The 19,087-nt window shown below is 37.6% G+C and overlaps 1 protein-coding gene across 1 annotated transcript in view; it reads left to right on the top strand.

Annotated features, from left to right (window-relative positions):
* Positions 1-7,986: 7,986 nt before the first annotated feature.
* WDR64 (WD repeat domain 64) overlaps positions 7,987-19,087 on the top strand; it is a 51,596-nt gene continuing 40,495 nt past the window's right edge. The window contains exons 1-5 of the mRNA XM_014950600.1: positions 7,987-8,137; positions 8,823-8,953; positions 13,565-13,667; positions 14,169-14,272; positions 17,788-17,817. Coding sequence (XP_014806086.1) covers positions 7,987-8,137; positions 8,823-8,953; positions 13,565-13,667; positions 14,169-14,272; positions 17,788-17,817 — 519 coding nt within the window. The remainder of the gene's footprint in view (positions 8,138-8,822; positions 8,954-13,564; positions 13,668-14,168; positions 14,273-17,787; positions 17,818-19,087) is intronic.

Here is a 19,087-nt window from a genome sequence, read left to right as displayed (position 1 = left end):
CTCCTTGCCTCCCCCCCCGCCCCCAGCCCCATGGCAGACCGCTACTGAGGGCAGGGGGAGGAGCCCCCTCAGCCTTCCCGCCCACGGGGGGCGCGCCCTCGGGCGGCTTCGCCCCCACTGCCCTGGGGCGGGGCGGGCCTTGTCCTGCCGGCGGCCAGACCCTCGCTGCCGGCGGCGTGAACCTTGCCAGCGCTTAATTATCGCTACACATCGCACCTGTGGCTGCCGTATGGTGCCTTCCCGACAGGTAGCTGGGCTCTCCTGTCACCTGCTGCCCTGAGCAGCCTAGTGGCGGTCGGGGTGCGGCAGCCCCCTCCTCAAAATCCTCTGTGCCCTGTGGCACCGTACGGCCGCCCTCAGCACAGGTACCCTCTGGGGAGCCGCGTTTGGCCAGAATTCCCCTGAGCCGGGAAGAGGTACGAACGGCCGAACCGGTATTTAGGCTTCTTCTCCAAATATCCTGCCAATGAAAACTCCAGTTACGGCGGCAGTGTCTCCTCAGGTGCCTCACCAGGGTGCTCAGAGCTGGCTCTAGTAGCTGCATCCTCTCAAGGCGTCGTGGCCCAGGCAAACTTGTGGTGCAAGCGAACAGCTTTTTGTCAGCCACAGAGCAAGTAAGATACCAAAGTTCTCACTATGAAGTCACCTATTTTTGTACTTTCCTCTGCAGTGTGTTGTGTAAAAATGGCTCAGGAATGCCCAAGGTGCCCGTGTACAGCTCCAGCTGGTTTTAGTCAGGGTGTTATACTGACTACCAGCTGGGGCGGTTACTGTCTCCAACCCAACCTGTCCCTGAATATATGACGGTGGGTTTTGCTCAGCAAGGCTTTGAGCCTAAAACACCTTGCCAGACCACACATCAGTCTTTCTCACAGGAAGAACCTTAGCTTTTTTGCTTTACTAGCTGGCCCACATATGTGCTGATGTGTGACAGCCTTCACAAGGGGTCAAATAAAACTTTCAGTTTAGACCTATTCTCAGTTTAGATGGAAAAAAAAAAAATTAAATACTGTGGAAGCAACAGAATTTTCATGGAGAAGTGTTTTGGCAAACAATACCTGGCATTTTTCCCTCTCATACACATAGTGGTATTAAAAAGGCTAGCCTGAGGGTGTCATTCCTTGTGGACTGAGACTGAAAACATGGGTAGTTGAGGTTGATGTCTTTCAAACTACATATCTATATAGAACTTATGGGCTTGTCATGGCAATTTTATTTGACAAACTACTGAGACTTTTTATTTGACAAACTACAAAAACAAGACTCAAAGAACCCCTCTGGTTTCAGCTTTTTAATTTGAATTTTTACATCCTTCTCCTGGCATTTGTTTTTTTTACATGCTCTCTTTGCTATTCTTTAGCCTTAAAGGTAGATGAAAGTCAAGCGATTATTCGCTGTATCTACATATAGCTCCAGTGTGTATCTATAGAGCAAGGGAGAGTTTACAGACAGAAGAAACCTTTACTCTTTTCCCAGCTGCTTGGCATGAAAACAAGGCTTTTTTAAATATAGATCTACATCTGTTGATAATGCAATATGTGCATTTAATAATAAATGCACACATCTAATGGCAAAATTTCAAAATTAGGGCTTGATCTTGCAGATTTTGTAATCCTAGCTATATAATCTAGTCCATATTGGGATTTGAACTTTAAGTCATAAAGCAGGCTAAGTAGAAAAGTTTCAAGAATCTGAGAATATCCTGGACTTAGAAAATTGTTTGGCCCAAACATGGTTCACTGAAGCAAGCACAAGTGTTTGCAGCAGGGAGAGGACTCACATGGGCAATCCTGGGAGGTGATGGGATGCTGTCAGAACATCTGTGCTACAATTGAGGGTTGACTGCAGCATGTACCATAACACGTGAACTCTAGTACACCTGGCATGTGTACAAATAGCTGTACTAGCTGCAGGTGTGATTCATCTCACCTAAATAATGTCTTTAAAAGTTAAGCACCTAAGGCCAGTATGATGAATCACACTGAAAGCGGTGACTATTATTGACTGGTATATAAGGTGACTTGAATGATTAACTTTTAGATGTCTCAGGTGAGATGAACTTCATCTTGGCTATACAAACCTGTGTGGGACTGCGATACATGCTCAGGTGGCAGATGCATATTCGTGCTTCTGTGGCACTTGTTTCTTGCTAAACAGATTAAAACAAGTGGTGATACATACATTTATCTGCTGACATCATGTCTCCATGGATGTATAGACAAAGCTCTTGGGGCAGCTTGAACCCTGAATACTAACATTGTAAAACCTGTGTAAGATCAGTAACACTAGGTTTTTGCAACAATAACCCTGTGAAATTCAGTTGTGATACAACGTGTTTATTTTAAAGGAATAACCTTCCATAGGAGTTAATCCCTGTGCTGCAGCTTCTTGTTCATGTGGCAAACAGGAAGTGAAAACGATTACAAACTCACTGGCCCATTGTCATTTTCTAGATTCTAACATACAAATCAGTAAATAGTGCGTAGGAAATATGATTTTTAACATCATCACTTCATCATTTCAGATGTTAGTGACACAGAAAAAAAAATGCCCTTTATGGCAAAGACTGTGATATTGCTTCTGGGACAATAATAGGAAGAACAAAGACTGCAGAGAAGAGAGTGAGCTCATGTAAATATGAGGTCGATAGCACCCTTTCAACACTGTTTCATGGGAGAACTTCAATTTTTGCATTGCTAAAATTAATGAAGACTTGGCTTGCCCAATTCCATACCAGTCAGAGAAGAGTTTAGCCACTCTGAACTTTAAGAGCTTTATCCTGATTCACCTGCAAACACAGCCAGGGGGTGTTTAAAAGGATGAAAAAACAAGGGACAGGTAGCTTAGTTCGTTAAAAGAAGGTAGCTTCAGGGACTGCTTTTTCAAAATTTTTTTTAATGGCTGGTTTTGATCTGAACCAAAAGCAGAGTCAGAACCAGTCTGTTATTTGCCAGACCCTCTTTAAGGCCATTTTAAATTATGTTTTCTTTGAGCTTTTCTGAACCATCATTTTACTGGGGGCAATTTGTCTTTGAATAAGACTACCAGAAAGGGTGACTAGCAACCCAGTAAAGGCAGGTTTGTCTGTCTTCTGCAGTAGCTTTGAGTTATTTGTTATGAGCTGTCAAAGAACATGGTCAGAATTTTAAAACTAACATTGAATTTCATAGTTTTATGATAGTTTTTGAGATAAAGATTGAAAAGAATTGTTTTTTCGAAGGAGCTGCCAGCCCTGCAATGAGCTTGTTGTAGCTGTTATTTGCAGTTCTGCAGAGTATCATTAACTTTTTACTGGTCTGAGAATTTCCAATAATTGAGACTGATATGATTACATAGTAAGAAGAGGAGAGTTGGGTGGTTTGACTTCTAAATAGCCATTAACTCTAGCGTATTCCATATCCAATACTTTTCAGAGTATCAGTCAAGAAGACAGGAAAGAAAATGCTTTTCATTCAGTTAATGCTACTGTAGACTTTTACTAATGCAAGTACTTCCTGTTACTCATCAATTTAATATTGAATTTCTCTTTTAGACTTCTCTTATCTTCTAATGCAGTTCCTATCTTCTCACTTCTGTTTGCCAGTCCATTCTGTGATCACATCTTCTTTTAACGTTGTACAAATTTTTTTTTGAGTTCAAACATAGAAGACAAAAGAATTAGCCAGTACTGAAAGCAATGGTTCCTTGTTCAGGGTTTCTGTGTATTTTTATTATAACATGAAGATTTTTCATGGGTGATTGCAAGAGAACAAAACGTAGCTTTCTGTTCTTAACCTCTCCTCATATGACAGGCTTCCCAGTCCTTTGATTATCTTTGTGACCCTTTGGACCTTCTTCAACCTGTCCACATCTATTGGGTCTGTAATGAAGACCCAAACTGAACCAACAGACAAGACCATCTAACAAGGATTCAGCTGGAAGCAATATGTCAAATACACCATAACCCTGACCAAGATAGTGTCTGACCAACAACTAAGTACCACCTTGACACACAAAGGAAATATTTTCTTAGAGAATTACTGTTGAAACTAGCAAAAAATGCACCCTCAAGCTATCCCTCCCTTTTCCAGGAATCAGTGCTGTGTTTCTCTGCCAAAGTCTCTTCTTTATTCTAATTGAAAGACATACTCATTGCTCAGAAACATTTGTGCTCTTCCCCATGGAACTGACAGAACTTCAAGTAATTGCACTACTCATCTTAGAAAGTTAGGTTGCGTATCTTGAAATACCACTTTTCCTGAAGAACTAGCTATTTCAGGCAGACACAGGCATTATTTTTATTAACTTTGTTCTATACCAAATTATTGTCTTCCCTATATGTTTCAAAAGTGTTGTTAAGCTCATTTTCCCAAGTCTGTGTGAAAACTATGATCTTTATCTGGTTTTTTGAAGTGATTTTGATATTCTTGAACCATTCCTGATTGATGTCAATCCTTTAGATAGCCACAAAAAATACAAAACTTAATTTCTCCTTTCCTTTCAACTACAGAATCTCTATGGAGCAGAGATTCCATGCACAGCAATTTAAAATAGCCTTGAGCAAGGACTCTGTCATCAGCCTTAAGTCAAGTAATAGAAATGCTGATCTGGAGATCAATAGCTAAAGAACAATATAAAGAAATTGATCAATATGTCTAGTAAAAAGTGAGTTTAACAAATAGACTGAAATTCATTATTTTACTATTATTTAACCATAATTTGCTTATTATTGTATAGCACAGTAACATGGAGTCACAATTCTCTAAAGATATTGAAAAGCTGAAAAATGTGAAAAAGAGTCACAAGTGTTATTTTGAGGCCTAAAGGAAAGCGTTGCAGTAGGAGGCAGAGGATTCCATCCTCCTTAATTAACCAGAGAAAACAATGGAGAAGTAATTCAGGTTCAAATGCCTCTAGTAGAGAATATACAACTATCACTCTAAATCAGTGAAGACATTCCAGCTACTGGTGAATGGAAGCTGAAGCTACACAAACTCAAGTAGGAGGCTTAAGTTTTAACAATGTGAGCAATTAACCTTTGGAACAAACATGATAGGTTCTCCATCTCTTGGTGTCTGCAGATTAAAACTGGATAACTTTCCGCAAGTTAATGCCTTAGAACAAAGTTGTTTTGCTCATTATAGTGATAAATGGCTGATATTTAATGATCTGTAACATAGAGGAGGTGAAAGTAGAAGATCTCAAGGTCTCGTCTGGATTTAAACCTTATGAATTCATGATACCTCTCATCAACTGCCTCCCAGTTAAATCTGGGAGCAAGGACACTAATTAGGATCAAAGGAGATGTTTTTGCCTGCCTATTCTTGTCAGATTTTCTCATCAAAAACTTAATCATATGCTTAATAAAGCAGTAATGTCTACACTGGTATAAAACCAAAAATAATCTAGGATTATGTAAACTATCTTGCTGAGGGAAATAAAAAGAGGGACAACAACTTGTGATTTCTTCATGAGCTCCTTTTTTGTTTAATGACAGAAAATATCAGCTCTACTCATTATCACTGATGTGCTTCTCTGAAGTTCTTTAGAATTTTGTTGATCACAGAAATATGTGATTGTGTTAATGAATGTGAATTAATTACTTCACTAACTGGAAGATCAGTGAGTAAATGTAAATGCATGTTTGCTTAAGCACAGCTAATACCACGAACAGTTTTGTTTGCCTTTAATGACAATTCAGGTATATTTATTATGCAAATAGTACTCATATAAATATGCAGCAGACACAGGCGTAGTGTGATAAAAGGGAAGGTGCCAGAATTTAATGTCAACATAGTTTAGTGATACAAAAGAAATCACAGATATTGCACATGTAAAATGTGGACATTGACTTATAAGGATTAGTAATACTTTAAAGGAATTAATTCAGGTTTGGATGTTGTTCCTGTTTCACAGGCAGATTTTAGCAACCTGATAAGGTTACCAAGAAAGAAGAAATGGCAGAGCCAAGACAAGAACGCAGTTCTACCCACTTCACAGTAGAACGCACCGCCTCACATGGCAGTGAAAAACGGTAAGCCTTTAGGATTTGCAAAATGCCATCAAGCATAAGGAGTCAGATTCAGTAAAGGGTCATAGGAAATAAAAGTTGATAATTTGAGGTGTAATGGAGGATCCAGAATGCTAAGCAAAATAACTACCTTCTATGTACAGAGAAACTGTGATCATAACATGATCCGAAGTAATTAACATATTAATTACCTATTCCTGTAGCCTTTTTTTTTAAAACTGTGACTGTTTAGTCAATAGAAGACTACTAATAATCACAGGTGCAAATCACAAAACTCCTTTTCCAAGCACCTGTTTTTTCAGGAAAAGGCTTCCTTCTTAAAATTCACTGCATTGAACCGTTCTCTGAAGACAGATTTTTACAATATTCCCTTCCAAAGAATGAATGAAGCTTGATTCTTTAGAATATTCCAACAAGAATTGGTATTTGGCTTTCTTCAGTAGTCACTGCGTTACTCATTCAGGAGACAGTTTTGAATTTAATTCTCTTTCAGCTAGAGGAAAAATAAATTCACTTTTCCAGCACTCCAGTAGGATACCCTAGGGTTCCCGTATTCGGTAAAGAATTTATGGTGTGGCAGGATAGAAAGACAACACAGGCAACAAGACAACACTTTCCAAAAAAAGTGGCTGCTGCAATTTTGCTTTGTTTTCAGAAATCCAGCCCCATCCTTCTTTTGTTTAGTTATGCCCCAAGAACAAAAAACAGAAGGATCCTTGGGGTACCTTGGTACTTAGGTGCAAGTTAAATGCAGACCCTGTTCAAAACAGTAGCTATTTAAGACACTTAGCTGAGATTGGGTAGGCACATATTAAGAGCGAACGCTTAATCTCTAGGCTCATTAATTGTATGTTAGGAGAAAGAAACGGTAACTTGACTGAAGGTAAGACAAGTAAGAGGTGTTTGAGTGGCTGTAAGAGCTTAAGGGAGAGGCAGTTGGACAGCTGAAAATAACTAAAACTCCACCACTCCATCATTAGATTTCTTGCAATCGCAATCATAATGATTTATGCAGGTTAATTAGCTTTCTAGGTTGGAAGTTCTATTTCAATGAGTAGGGAATAAAGCAGACAAGGCATGTATTCAAAAAATAATTGAGATTTACTAGGGAATCAAATATTCAATGTTACTTCCAAGAACTAACTGTCAAAAAGGATTTTTCTAGTTCTTTTCAGATTTACCTGGATGTCTTTGGCCTCTTTGCACTATGTGAATAATGATTCATGATTTAACATCCCTGGTAAAGGGCTGTTATTGCTACTGTAAACCCAGGCATCCCTGCCTACATTGATATCCCTGGCCAAGCCTTGAAGCAGTATCACATCATAGAACATCATCAGGCTGGTCTCGGTTCTCCTGTCACAGAGATATATATAAAAACAGAAAACTGGCTCTGTCATTCTTCACTAAATGATGTGTGGACCCAAGGGAATCCACAATTGCAGCTGTTCGTAACTGTGTGAGTTAGTGTGCAGCCTTTGCACACTCCTCACTCAGTACGAAAGTCTGAAAGATATGATAAACTTGGAACAGCTAGTCTCAAATGTATGGTCTTACTGGAGAATGTGATTTCGTTTTGCTAAAGCAATGCCAGCTGTAGCAGAATTGAACCCTGATTAAATCCTTGTGTGGCTCTGGAAGAGAGAAAATTCATGCCTGTTCTACCACCAGTTGCACGGGTTACCATGACATATTCTCACATGCCAAGTTACTTGTGATCCTAGTTCATGATGTAGGGCCACTCAGTGAGTAGGATTCTGTGATTTAATGGGAGGGTTGTGACACAGGAGGGTATGTTTGTCAACTTGAGATACTAAACCAAGTGTCACCTGTTATTATGTAATGCTTGGTATACCTGTCATCCAGCTGCATCTCATATGAACTAATGTGGAGTTTAAGATTTAAGGGGCAAAACAAGGCTTGGACCAGCCTGTAAGAGCAGCTGTCCCTCTTACTTTGTCCTCTTTGAATACAGGATGTCTGACAAGAGGGATTGTGATAAGAAGAGTTGCTCTGCTCCAGAAGTGTCAGATTTCAAGAATGCTTTGAAGCAGTTCCAGGAACTAGTTGAAAAAACAGTAACCCAGAAGACAAAGAAGAGATTAGGCTTGTCTATTGAAGATGAGGGTAAGAGATACTCTTTCTGATGGAAAAGTGTAATTTTCATATGGAGAGGGGGTGTCATAGAGTCAACACTATATGAAAGACTTCAAATTAATGTCCAAACTCTGACGTGATTTTTACAGCAAATAGGCAGATTGTGCTATGAGAGTGGTTTTCTCCTCTTACTAAAACTTTTGGCCAAATTATAATGCTATGGTGATTGTTTACAAAATATAATTGGTGGAGGTGTCACATATACAAGTTAGTACAATGTGATGTTTCTAGTGATCTGTAAAAGCACAAAACCAGTTCCTTAATTGTACATAACTAGGGTGAAGTTTTGCTTTTCTCAATGCAAGGGGCTATAGTTGCATGAAAGGATAAACTTTATGCCAGGACGCTATTCTGGTTAGGATAAACCAAAATTGTGATATAAGTGTAAGGGAAAGAAGAGGTGAGAATTTTTCACTTATTCTTTTATCTCTCTGTTTCCAGTTATGTGTTTCAAATCTGGTGGTTTTGAAAAAACTGAATGTGAAGGCTGAATATTTTTTTTTTCCCAAAAAAATTCTTTAGTGAATGCAGTGCGAGGAACTGGAAATTGCATGCTACTCATATTGAAGGAGAAATAAAAAAGAGGGAGGGGGATAAGGAAGGAAACTTTACCTTGTCAGTTTTTAACTCTGTGGATATTGTTCCTCCCATACAGATGAGATAGACTATGATAAGTTTTATAAAACCACAAAGACAATTTTTGGTCTAGAAATCAAGGATCATAACATTAAGGCATTTTTCACAAAGATTAGCAGCAACCCTAATGCAAGGACAGAATGGTGTGAGGTAAGAATTTCTAAAAATTTACTAAATGTAAGCAACTAATTGGAATCTTAAAAGATAACAGTGTTACTCTGTTGATTATGTGTTGTTAGTGAGCCTGTTGTTCATGAGCTCCATGGTGTAATGGGGCACTTTCACATTGTTATTTATCCTGGCCACCATTCATTTCCTAAAAAAAAAAAAATAAATTGGGAAACAGATATGCCTTTGAAGCTAGAGAATTAGATAAAATGTATTGTTTTGGTTGATCTAGACAAAAACTAAATTGAAGAACTGGTTTAGAGTACCTCACTTGTTGTTATGTTACCCTATTCAAGAAGTGACGTTTAATTTCAACAAGCTGAGAAAGAAAGAGGCTCCATGTTTAGTTTGATAGTAAACAATTTAGAAACTTGAGTGTGTCCATTTGTTGGTTAAATGGAAGTTTCCAGAGAAGACATTACAAGATAGGAGGCTAACATTTGTCTTTGGAATTTCTCTTGCAAAATTTAAGTGATGATATCCATTCTGGTATGTTTCTTGAGAGATGAAGGAGATTGTATTATCGTAAAATTTAGCTCTTTCTTGGTTGTTATTCTGTGCCCTGTGCTATTGTAATTTTAGTTTAAGTAAGAAGAATAGCTAAAAATCAGATTATCTGATTTAGCTTCAGTCTGAAATTTATTTCTTTACCTTGACACGGCCTTAATCAGCACAGTTTGAAAGATAATACTGCATTGAAAAGTTGCAGTGAGGTTTTCAGTTTTTTGGACTTTTTTTTTTTTCTGTTTAGTGGGAAATCTGGTGCTGCTGTGTATTTCAAGCTATCTATACTTTGGAACATGTTATAAATCTAAGCTCCTTTCAGAACAAAAGGATAAGATTTGTTTTACAGGTAGGCTGGGTATATTCAGAGATGAAAACTGAAGTAACAAAACTGCTGAATCCAGTAAGATTTAGCTTACACTGAAACAGAATAATCATTGCATTGATCATCTAATTGTTGTCAAAGCCCAATTTACATCAACAGTAACTTCAGCATCAACTTTTGATCTACTTTTTTGTGGTAACATCCTATTTATAATGATTGGACCAAAACAGATATTTCCAGGCTTATTTGAATGGTTTCTAATAAAATGGGGTTGGTTTGTATCCTACATATTATGTGGTGGTGTTTTTTTTAATTTTGTTTCTCTGACAAACTCTACAGTTCCAAAATGGCCCAGGTAATCCTGGAGAGTTACTAATGTCAGGAATGAAGCCAGTCTTCTTTGTTCTTCTTACTATGCCATAGGTTTGTTAGTATAGCTGTGCTACAGCTGTAAAGTCTCCTCATCTCTTTTTCACCTCTTGACATCGAAAGCTGTACACATTTACTTACTGATGAGGATCATAGATTCCTCCCATACCTGTAGCTCTACCTCTTTTTTATTTATTTTTATTTTTAAGTTGACTCTATTTAACACTTGACCAGCCTAGGTCCCACTTGCTTTTCTCATCTTCCTTAGTCTTTTCATTACTTTTAAGTGAAACTTACATTTTCTTGAAGAAAAAAAAAAATGTGCTCCTTTACATGCTTGAAAACTCTCTTGAAATGGTAATTGGCCTTTTATGACTGGGAAGTATTCTGGGTGTTCTAGTTGAGACCAGTTGTTATTTGAGAGAGAGGGTAAAAGAGACGGATGTGCCTCTGTCCTGGTTTGACATGACAGCTTCCCTTACTTGATACATTCATTCTGATAATGTTCATTAGACAAATCAGGTTTATAAACTGCAACTTGGACATATCATTAATTAGTCCCTATGAACAATGTAAGTAGCCTTGATCTTGGTTCAGTTTCCTTTTCATCACTTAATTTTTCAAATGTATCATTGATAATGGTTGCTATCTTTAATATCCTAAAGAGCCATCATGGTTTCTGCTGTCTGTGCTCCAGTTTTCTAACTTTTTTTTTTCTAAAAGGACTATATTTCATCCCTGTTCTTCTGAGGTCCCCTGCTGCTTTTGGTACTGCTGTGCATGCCCTGTCTTGGAAGTAAAGGAAGAGGCATGCATGTCACTTTGTTCCTTTGATATTTCCCTTTATCATTTTTCTCTCTATACCTCTCTCTCCTCCTGCCCCCTTTCCCAGAATTCTACCCCTGACTCTTTGTTCCTCACTTCCTACTCTCACAGATCTATTTTCAAATTTACCTGTCTATATGTGGTGTCTCTTTAACTTGATAAAATCTCCCAAATATATTTCCATGACTCAAAAGATCATGGCCTTGTGTGAGTGTTCCTATTTCTTTATCTTTCTGATGTTTCTCTTTTTCAAGTACCTCCATATTTAAAAGTTTTCTAAGTTTCTGGCGGTCTCCACAACAGTATAACCATACTCAAAGGGCACCTTTTAATTTAAAAAGCCACTGAAGTAATTATAAATGTTATATTCATAACAGTTATATTAGGATCTTCAGTTATATTAGGATCTACCCTTAGTCATTTACTGGCTCCAAAATTTAAAAGACCTATCCTGGACAGTCCAGCAGCTGTCATTTATCAATGAGTTGGGAAACTGACCTCTGCATCTCTCTCCCAAATGTAGTTGGCACTTTGAAAACTCTATTTTTTTAGTGGCAAACATCTGAAAGATGTGTATATTATGTTTTACTTCATGTTTTATGCTCTTTGTTAACTTCTGGTAGACATTATGGGGTGGGGCTTGTTGGGATCCCCTGTCTCCATGTGAGTCAGCAGCAGCCAGTTATGCAGCTGTAAGGGATTTCTAAAATGCCCTTTCTTTGGGCAGTGTTCTGCCTGCTGGGCAGAAAAAAAAGATTGGATATGGCACTGCCTCATTTCTACAGGAAGCATGACAGGACACACCTGGGTATCTCACTAAGGACACTTAACAATGTGTGTAATACATGGTGGGGAAGGCACAAAGAAAAAAGGCAGACTCTTCTCTGTAGCGCCCACTGACAGGTCAAGAGACAATGAGCATAAACTGAAACACATGAAATTCCATTTGAACACATGTGTGAACATGAGTGTGATCAACAGTGTGCCCAAAGAGTTTGTGGAGTCTCCATCCTTACAGATATTCAAAACCCAAACTGGACACAGACCTGGGTAACTTGCTGTAGCTGACCCTGCTTGGACAGGGGGCTGGACTAAATGATCTCAAGAGGTCCTTTTCAACCTCACAACTTTGTGATTCTGTGACACTATCTCTATTTGTAACACAGGTGGAAAGCTGCTATAAGAATATTAACTGATAATAGTGGAAAGAGTACATCCTTGATTCTTTGGGGAAACACTGTTATAATGTTCTAGCCACTCCAGTTCTTTCAGAACCCTTTTATTTAATATTAAACAATTGGAGGATTCAAATGTAACTTAAAACAATGATAACCATTGTGAAAATGCTAGAAAACAATCCCTATGTATGAATTACTAGTATTACCACTTTTTGATTCATGCTGGATATTGTGAAGATTATGTGACTGTCCAGAAGGAGCATACACCTGGTATTTAGGATACTAAATCCTGTATCCTGTTTGGATACAGGATGGAAAGACAAAAACTAGAAAAAGGAATGTAACAGGCTACAATAGACAGATGATGTCTTGACTCATGATGGATGATAGATAATAATTGTGTGCATGATAGAAGAGAGCTGTGCAGTGAAAGATGAAGAGTAACATTGTGTAAGATTTATTTACTTTTTTTGAACGGACTACATCTGAGTCTCTCAAAGAAGAAAAATGGGAGTTCTGTTGTATAACATGAAAAATGTTGAACTAGAAAAAAGTGCAAAGTTTTGCCTTGCATCCAAAGGGGCATTGCTTTTAGAACTCATGAAAAAAGTGAGTATATAAAATGTCTGTAATATAAAACAGGGGATTAAAAAATATCTGTACAACTGAATGAGGCTGAACTCACTTCCTGAGGAAGTTACTAACCTCCTCTTAGATACAGAGCTTGAAGTTTAGAGAGCATTTCAGCTGAAGTATTGTCACACCCTGCAACAAAAATGAGCTACTCACCTGAATATCTTATGTGGGGATCTCTGTCATGATCAGTCCATGGAACGTTGCCAGGCTTAGGGATGTGGCTGAAAAAGAATTTTTAAAAATTAACTTTATATTCAATTTTTTTCAGGCAAATGGGGATCTACGTATCTTTATAAAAAAGCTCATCTTCTGTGTAGGCTAAACCACTATGCTAATTTGAAGCTCTCCATTTAAAAGTACAGAGAAGTCTGATTTGTCTGTCTTGTACTGTTTTTTCTTCTAGCTGAGGAAGCACAAGTAGGTAAAACTGGAAAAAAGAAATTGAAGATTATTATTTAGAAACAATCATTGCAAGGCAAAGCTGTACTAACTGCTTTATCAATTAGATGGTTTTTATTCCCAGAACCCCTGTGTATGCTGGCTTCTTTTCAAACAGTGAAGAAAGATTGTGCCCAAGTAGCAGATCTCAGCAATCTAGTCATATTGACAGCTAACTGTTAAGGCAAATAACACCAGGAAGCCTACTCAAAGAACATTAAATGTTTAAAGTGTCAGATAAATATTTGACTTTATATGTATAAACATATATTCCATAAGTAGTTTTGTTATAAATTGCTTGGATTTTGGTTTGTTTAGATTTTTGGCTGTTTCATCGGAGAAAGTGATGCCATATCTTCCCAGTTGGAAGAAGAAAACATGGTTTTCCTTATATCTGAAAAACAGCAGATTACTCATGCAGGTGATATACTTCATCTTCTGTCCAAAACTATTATTTTTTTAATGCCATGTGTTGCACACTTTATTGAAAATACAGTAATAAGATCTCATCTGTCTTTGCTTATTATTAAAGCTTTTTCTTCTTACGTGTTCCAGAATAAAGGTTTGTTTTACTAAACTCACTGTGTCTGAACACTCCACTGCTGCCTTGCCCAGTTCTCTATTTTCCTAAATTATTTTGAAATGATGAATTTTTCTGACTCAGACTACTTATTTATGCAGTTATTCTTTGCCTTTCAGTATTTTTTAAATAGCATGTAAAGAACTAGCACATCCATAATACATTAATGCTATTTTAAAATGCAACATGATTACATAGGGTAATCTATGATATCGATATAATTGCTGCCTTGGAGTTATCTTCTGTTCCTGAAATGCATATCAGTACTGTTATTGATATTATGGTTCTATTTGTTTATATTTTCTGTCTGTAAGATGAAGAGTAATATTTTGTCATTGACAGTTGTCAAGAGACAAGATGTGATTAAGAGTATAGTGAAGGTGCCCCATCTGGATTTCACAGTCATATCCTCTCAGAAAGGAGTGCTAACTATTTTGAACAACCAGGTAATTCCGACGCAAAAAACTTTACTATTTCATAGGTAATGTATATGGGAAGTGAGTGAACTGTGGTCTAGTGTTCAAACTTACCCATAAAAAAGCTAGATATCTTTTTTACTAAAGTTAACTTTTTCTTTAATTACGGTAGGAAATATACACTGTTATTTTCAATTGTACTGAACAGTCCAAAGAAGTCAATAGAAGCTAGAGATGGCTAATTAAAAACCTTCTTAACAGAAGTTAATTTAATAGAAAATAATCTGCGTTTCTTTTTAGAAGTTTCCCTTAATACAAAATATGCTACTTATATTAACTTTTGCGTATAGTGTGGAAACAAGAGAATTAACTATTTTCTACAGCTACTGAAAGTATTTAGAAAGGGATAGAAACATTTGTCAGTTGTTTACAAAGAAGCTATTCATTACAGCAATATCTAGAAGCTTGAAAGTTTTGAATTTTCTGATAGTCGGCATGACACTGCTTCAGTTACTCCCCTCATCAGCAAACTGTAAGGACATCTGTACCATTTTAAGTAGAATTTCAGGCTCAAGATGCTATTAAAATACAATTTGTAAATGAGTCTCCCAGATGATTATATTACTATTTAGAGGTATGCACTTCTAGATGCTACAAGATCCATCACACATCTGTGCTCGTTGGCACTTTACATTTGTACATTAATAAAAGCAGTTGATTAAAAATTGTTTCAGACAATGGGGTAAAGCTTTAAAGCAGCACTGATGCTTTCTAGGGGTATCAGCTAACTAGTGCATAATGCTTATGACAGGAGCATGTAAAGTAAGAAAGGGTTCCTGTGGATGATTAAACAATAAAGTAATACTGCAGTTTTGGTAAATACTGAAATAATTTATCTGAAAGCCTAGTGCTCTGTCCTCCAGAGCATTATCCCTCTTACGCACCTACGAAAAATAATTTCACAGAGTATAATGTTAAAAATAGCTCTCCTCCCCACCCCCCCCTCCCCGTGCTGTTTTCAAGTTGAATTGCTGCCTCCTCGTAGACTGAACTGATGTCACTCTGACATCAGCGACTGCAGTGTAAGTGATTTTACACACAGCTGCTTAATGCAGTGAAAGAGAGACCTCAAACCCCACTTATAAATCTGTATCTTCTGAAAATGACTAAGGCATTGTGACAGCAGTCCTTTACTCATGGTATGATCTCTGATCTCAGTTGCGCTGAGCAAATGACTTTTGACTTCATTAGAATTGCTCTGATACATCATGATGCAAGCAAGAGAGAACTCTAGTTGATTAGCATCGCTGTCATTTAAGTCCTGTTGCTAGATTATAACTTCACATCACAAAGGCAAATATAGACTTGGCATGTTTTGCATCATTTTTCTTCTCTCAAAGAACAAGGATTTTAAAAGACCTGACCTTAAAATCTCAGCAAGTGAGTTGCTTTGTCTAGTTTGGCTTTGAAGCATATTGATAAGGGAATATGAAGATGCTTGCCCTAAAGATGCTGGTTGGTGGGACTTGTGCTCTGGCCGGAGGGGCCAAAATATGAGTTCATGAGCAATACACTGACAAATAGACAGAGAGGCTTATTTTTGTATAATTGTTCCATTTTTAAAGTGCAGATTATTAAGCATATGATATTATTGGATCAGTGTGTTCCGTGTACATGAATGAAAAATATTTGGTCTGATATAATTAGTGAATCTAATATAACAGATCTTAACTATGTCACTTCTGGGGCATTTGACTAATAAGAAACATACATGTGAAGGAAGAGACAGGGACATTCTGTTTATTCACCCTGGTGTAAGTTGATGTCCAGTGCAATCAAGCTTTCCAAAAGATTAGGTTAGTATTATTTTCTTTGCTCTTTGCAAAGTAAATATAACTTGACAATTTCCTTAATGGTTGTGTTATGTCCTTGGGGCCAGTTGACAATTTAGATGAGCAGTTTTTATTTGATACTGTTTAGGAACTAAGGATAATGAAAAACTTCTAAAACCCTCTAATTTACAAATAAGAATAGGAACAATAAAGAGGTTGCAAACTGTATCACTTCTTGCTGATCTATTAAACTTCAGTGAAATCAGAATTAATCAGGTTATTTTTTTTAGTAAATAATTAGTGCCAGTCATGTTAGATTGCATTAAGAATGCTTAAGTTAGCCTGTATACATCAGAATAGGTTTCAAGATCATACCCTATTTCACCACATAAATAGCTAGTGATTCTAGTTATTTTCTAGAAAGAGTTTGGAGACTTTTGTTAATCCTAGTTGTTGAGATAAGAAATCCCATGTTCTCTTACATATCTGCAGCTATTGGAAATTGAGGTCAAGGCAAAGAAATAGTCATTTGTAGACCAGCAGGTTCTCTATTTGAGGGCTAAGCATGGCTTTCTGCAACAAACATGGACCTAATATGCTTCAACACCTGTACGCAGCTCTGCATTATCAGCCATTTCCTGCTTACACTGCAACAGGAGACACCCTTGTCAGGATATCAGGCATGGGTGCTGCCTTGATCAGCACAGAAGATCTCTAGGAGTAGGCAGCCTTAAGGAAAATTCTCTGTGCACTCTCTAGTTAATGTTACTGTAGATAAAGCCGTATCTGATACCAGTGCATGGTTATTAAGATCTTGGTTAACAATAGTTTTAAACTCTGCTCAAAGACTGTCCGTTGATGACACTGGGTGACACAATTCTATGAGAAGAAAGGCTTTGATCCTAGCTTCTTAGTTTATGAAATGTGGAAATACTGGGATAGGAATGAGGCATCACTGATTAATTACTGATGATGGGCAGAGGGAAAAAGAGGTGAAAAAACATGTGTGGGTGATTCAGAAGAGAAAATTTGAAATTGCTTTTGAAAACTAGACACTAGTTTGGTTGAAGGATAAAGAAGGTGACCCTGTCTCTACTGGATGATGGCACCAGGTATGCCTACCATCCTGCGTCTTAAAACACTTTAGTTTTTGAGGCACATGCTATGCTGTCCACCAATAGTTAACTTTGCTGAAAAATACTGTACCGATATGGGTATTCCTGTTTGCAGCCTAGCATGTCTCTGCCTGTATAGTCTCCACCTAGTATTTTTCTGGCACTAGTTAACATATCATCTGGGCCAGCGTTAGCTTGGGTATCTGTATGCCACATCCTACCTCTGACAGAAGCTGGAGTTGTTCTAGCTGTGAAGGACCATTAGAAGCACAATTCCACAGAAGAACAACTGATCTGTACTCCACTATAAAGAATGGGTACTTTTTACTTATTGTGCTCACACCAACTTCTCATTTAAAAACAAACAAACAAGCCAACCAACCATGAAACAACTGTGAAAGAGAGAGTTTAAGTTCCTCACTATATAGAGAGGAAAAGAGAGTAGGTTAAAGATCTCCCTCAGAAGATCTTCACTGTGAACTCTTTCTGTTGGCTATGATTGTTCTGTTCTGCCTGTGATACAGGAGACCTGACTGTGTTCAGACTTCTAATTTATTTGCTAACTTTTTATTGTGACAACATATTTTTGTTTTTTCAGATGAGAGTTCTGGCAACCACCATTGTTGAGGTAAGTTAATTTTCCACCTTCTGTTAATCATTTGAATTAAAAATCAGCAGGTACCGAAGTGAAATAATTAAAAATCAAGCATTATTATAATGCTATTTCCAATCTGGAGATTTCTGCATAATTGTAGGCTTCCGTAGGTCAAACAGGTTCAATTTATTCCTTTCAATTGTAGAAACAACTAGGTAACTTGATTTCTCTCCTCTGATAAAAAGAAACATCAGATAAATGTTGCTTTTTCTACCAAATTCTTTTACCCCTAACCTTTCCAGAATTTTTTTGGCTAAGATAGAACACTTCAGTTCCCACTGTAAAATTTAAATTAAAAATATTATAAGTTTGCTAGCAAAAAACAGTTCTACATCTTGCTAGGTAGATTGGTTGGCCACACAGTATATAGTTTAAATGCTCATTTTTAACCTGGGAGTATCACTGTGGATTTTGTGCAATGAGCTTCCTTCAGATGACCTGCGACAAGAGAACTGTCTCCAATCTTAACAAAGTGACAAAAGTCCCTTGCCACAAGTCTGTGTAGGTATCTTGTGCCAGGGGACACTGCATTTTGTTGATTATCTATCACATAGTGTCGACGTTCTAAAATGTAATAGAAATACTCTAGAACACAGACCCTACTACTCCAACTCTGGAAACAGCTCTGGGCCTGGGTTGCATTTAATTTGCTGCAAGGACTAATCTGGCCTGTAGAATCAGTGCTGAGAGGTAAACTGTGAGAAACTTTCCAGAAGTTGATAAGTCTGAAGAAAGTTTGGCTAGAATTAGCTTAGAGCGTCTCCTACAGTTGGTGAACTGGCCAGGAAGGCAGTGTTAGCTAACTTGAACAATCTCTGTCTCTGCTAGGCTCTAAACTCAGTGGACATTCTCTGGTACATGCTATGCAGGAAGACAAGCTCAGTTATTATAGTGGTCTCTCCAGGCCTTTATATCTGCTGATCTTTGGTGTAATTTCAGTAATTTCACTGGAATTATTAAAGACAAATTTAGTGCAATTTGTCTTAAGATGTGAGTCTTTCGGTTGTATACATGAAAGCATTTCTATTGCTGCCTGTTCCAGGAAAAGTCAATTTCCCTATGCTGGATCTTTCCCTGACTGGCAACTAATAAACTGGTGCAATAAACACATTTTTTCCTACTTTTGATTTATAGTATCAAATATGTTTGTGCCTATAAATAATGCAAAAGAAAATAAGAGTAAATCTAGAGTACGTTTTACTAACTCTTGCTTTCTGCTGGCAAATGAAAATTGCATGTCATG

Source organism: Calidris pugnax, unplaced genomic scaffold (assembly GCF_001431845.1).
Source record: "Calidris pugnax isolate Ruff unplaced genomic scaffold, ASM143184v1 scaffold24, whole genome shotgun sequence".
NCBI lineage: Eukaryota > Metazoa > Chordata > Aves > Charadriiformes > Scolopacidae > Calidris > Calidris pugnax.
Note: the sequence above shows the minus strand (reverse complement) of the source record. Positions and strands in the feature narration are given on the sequence as shown.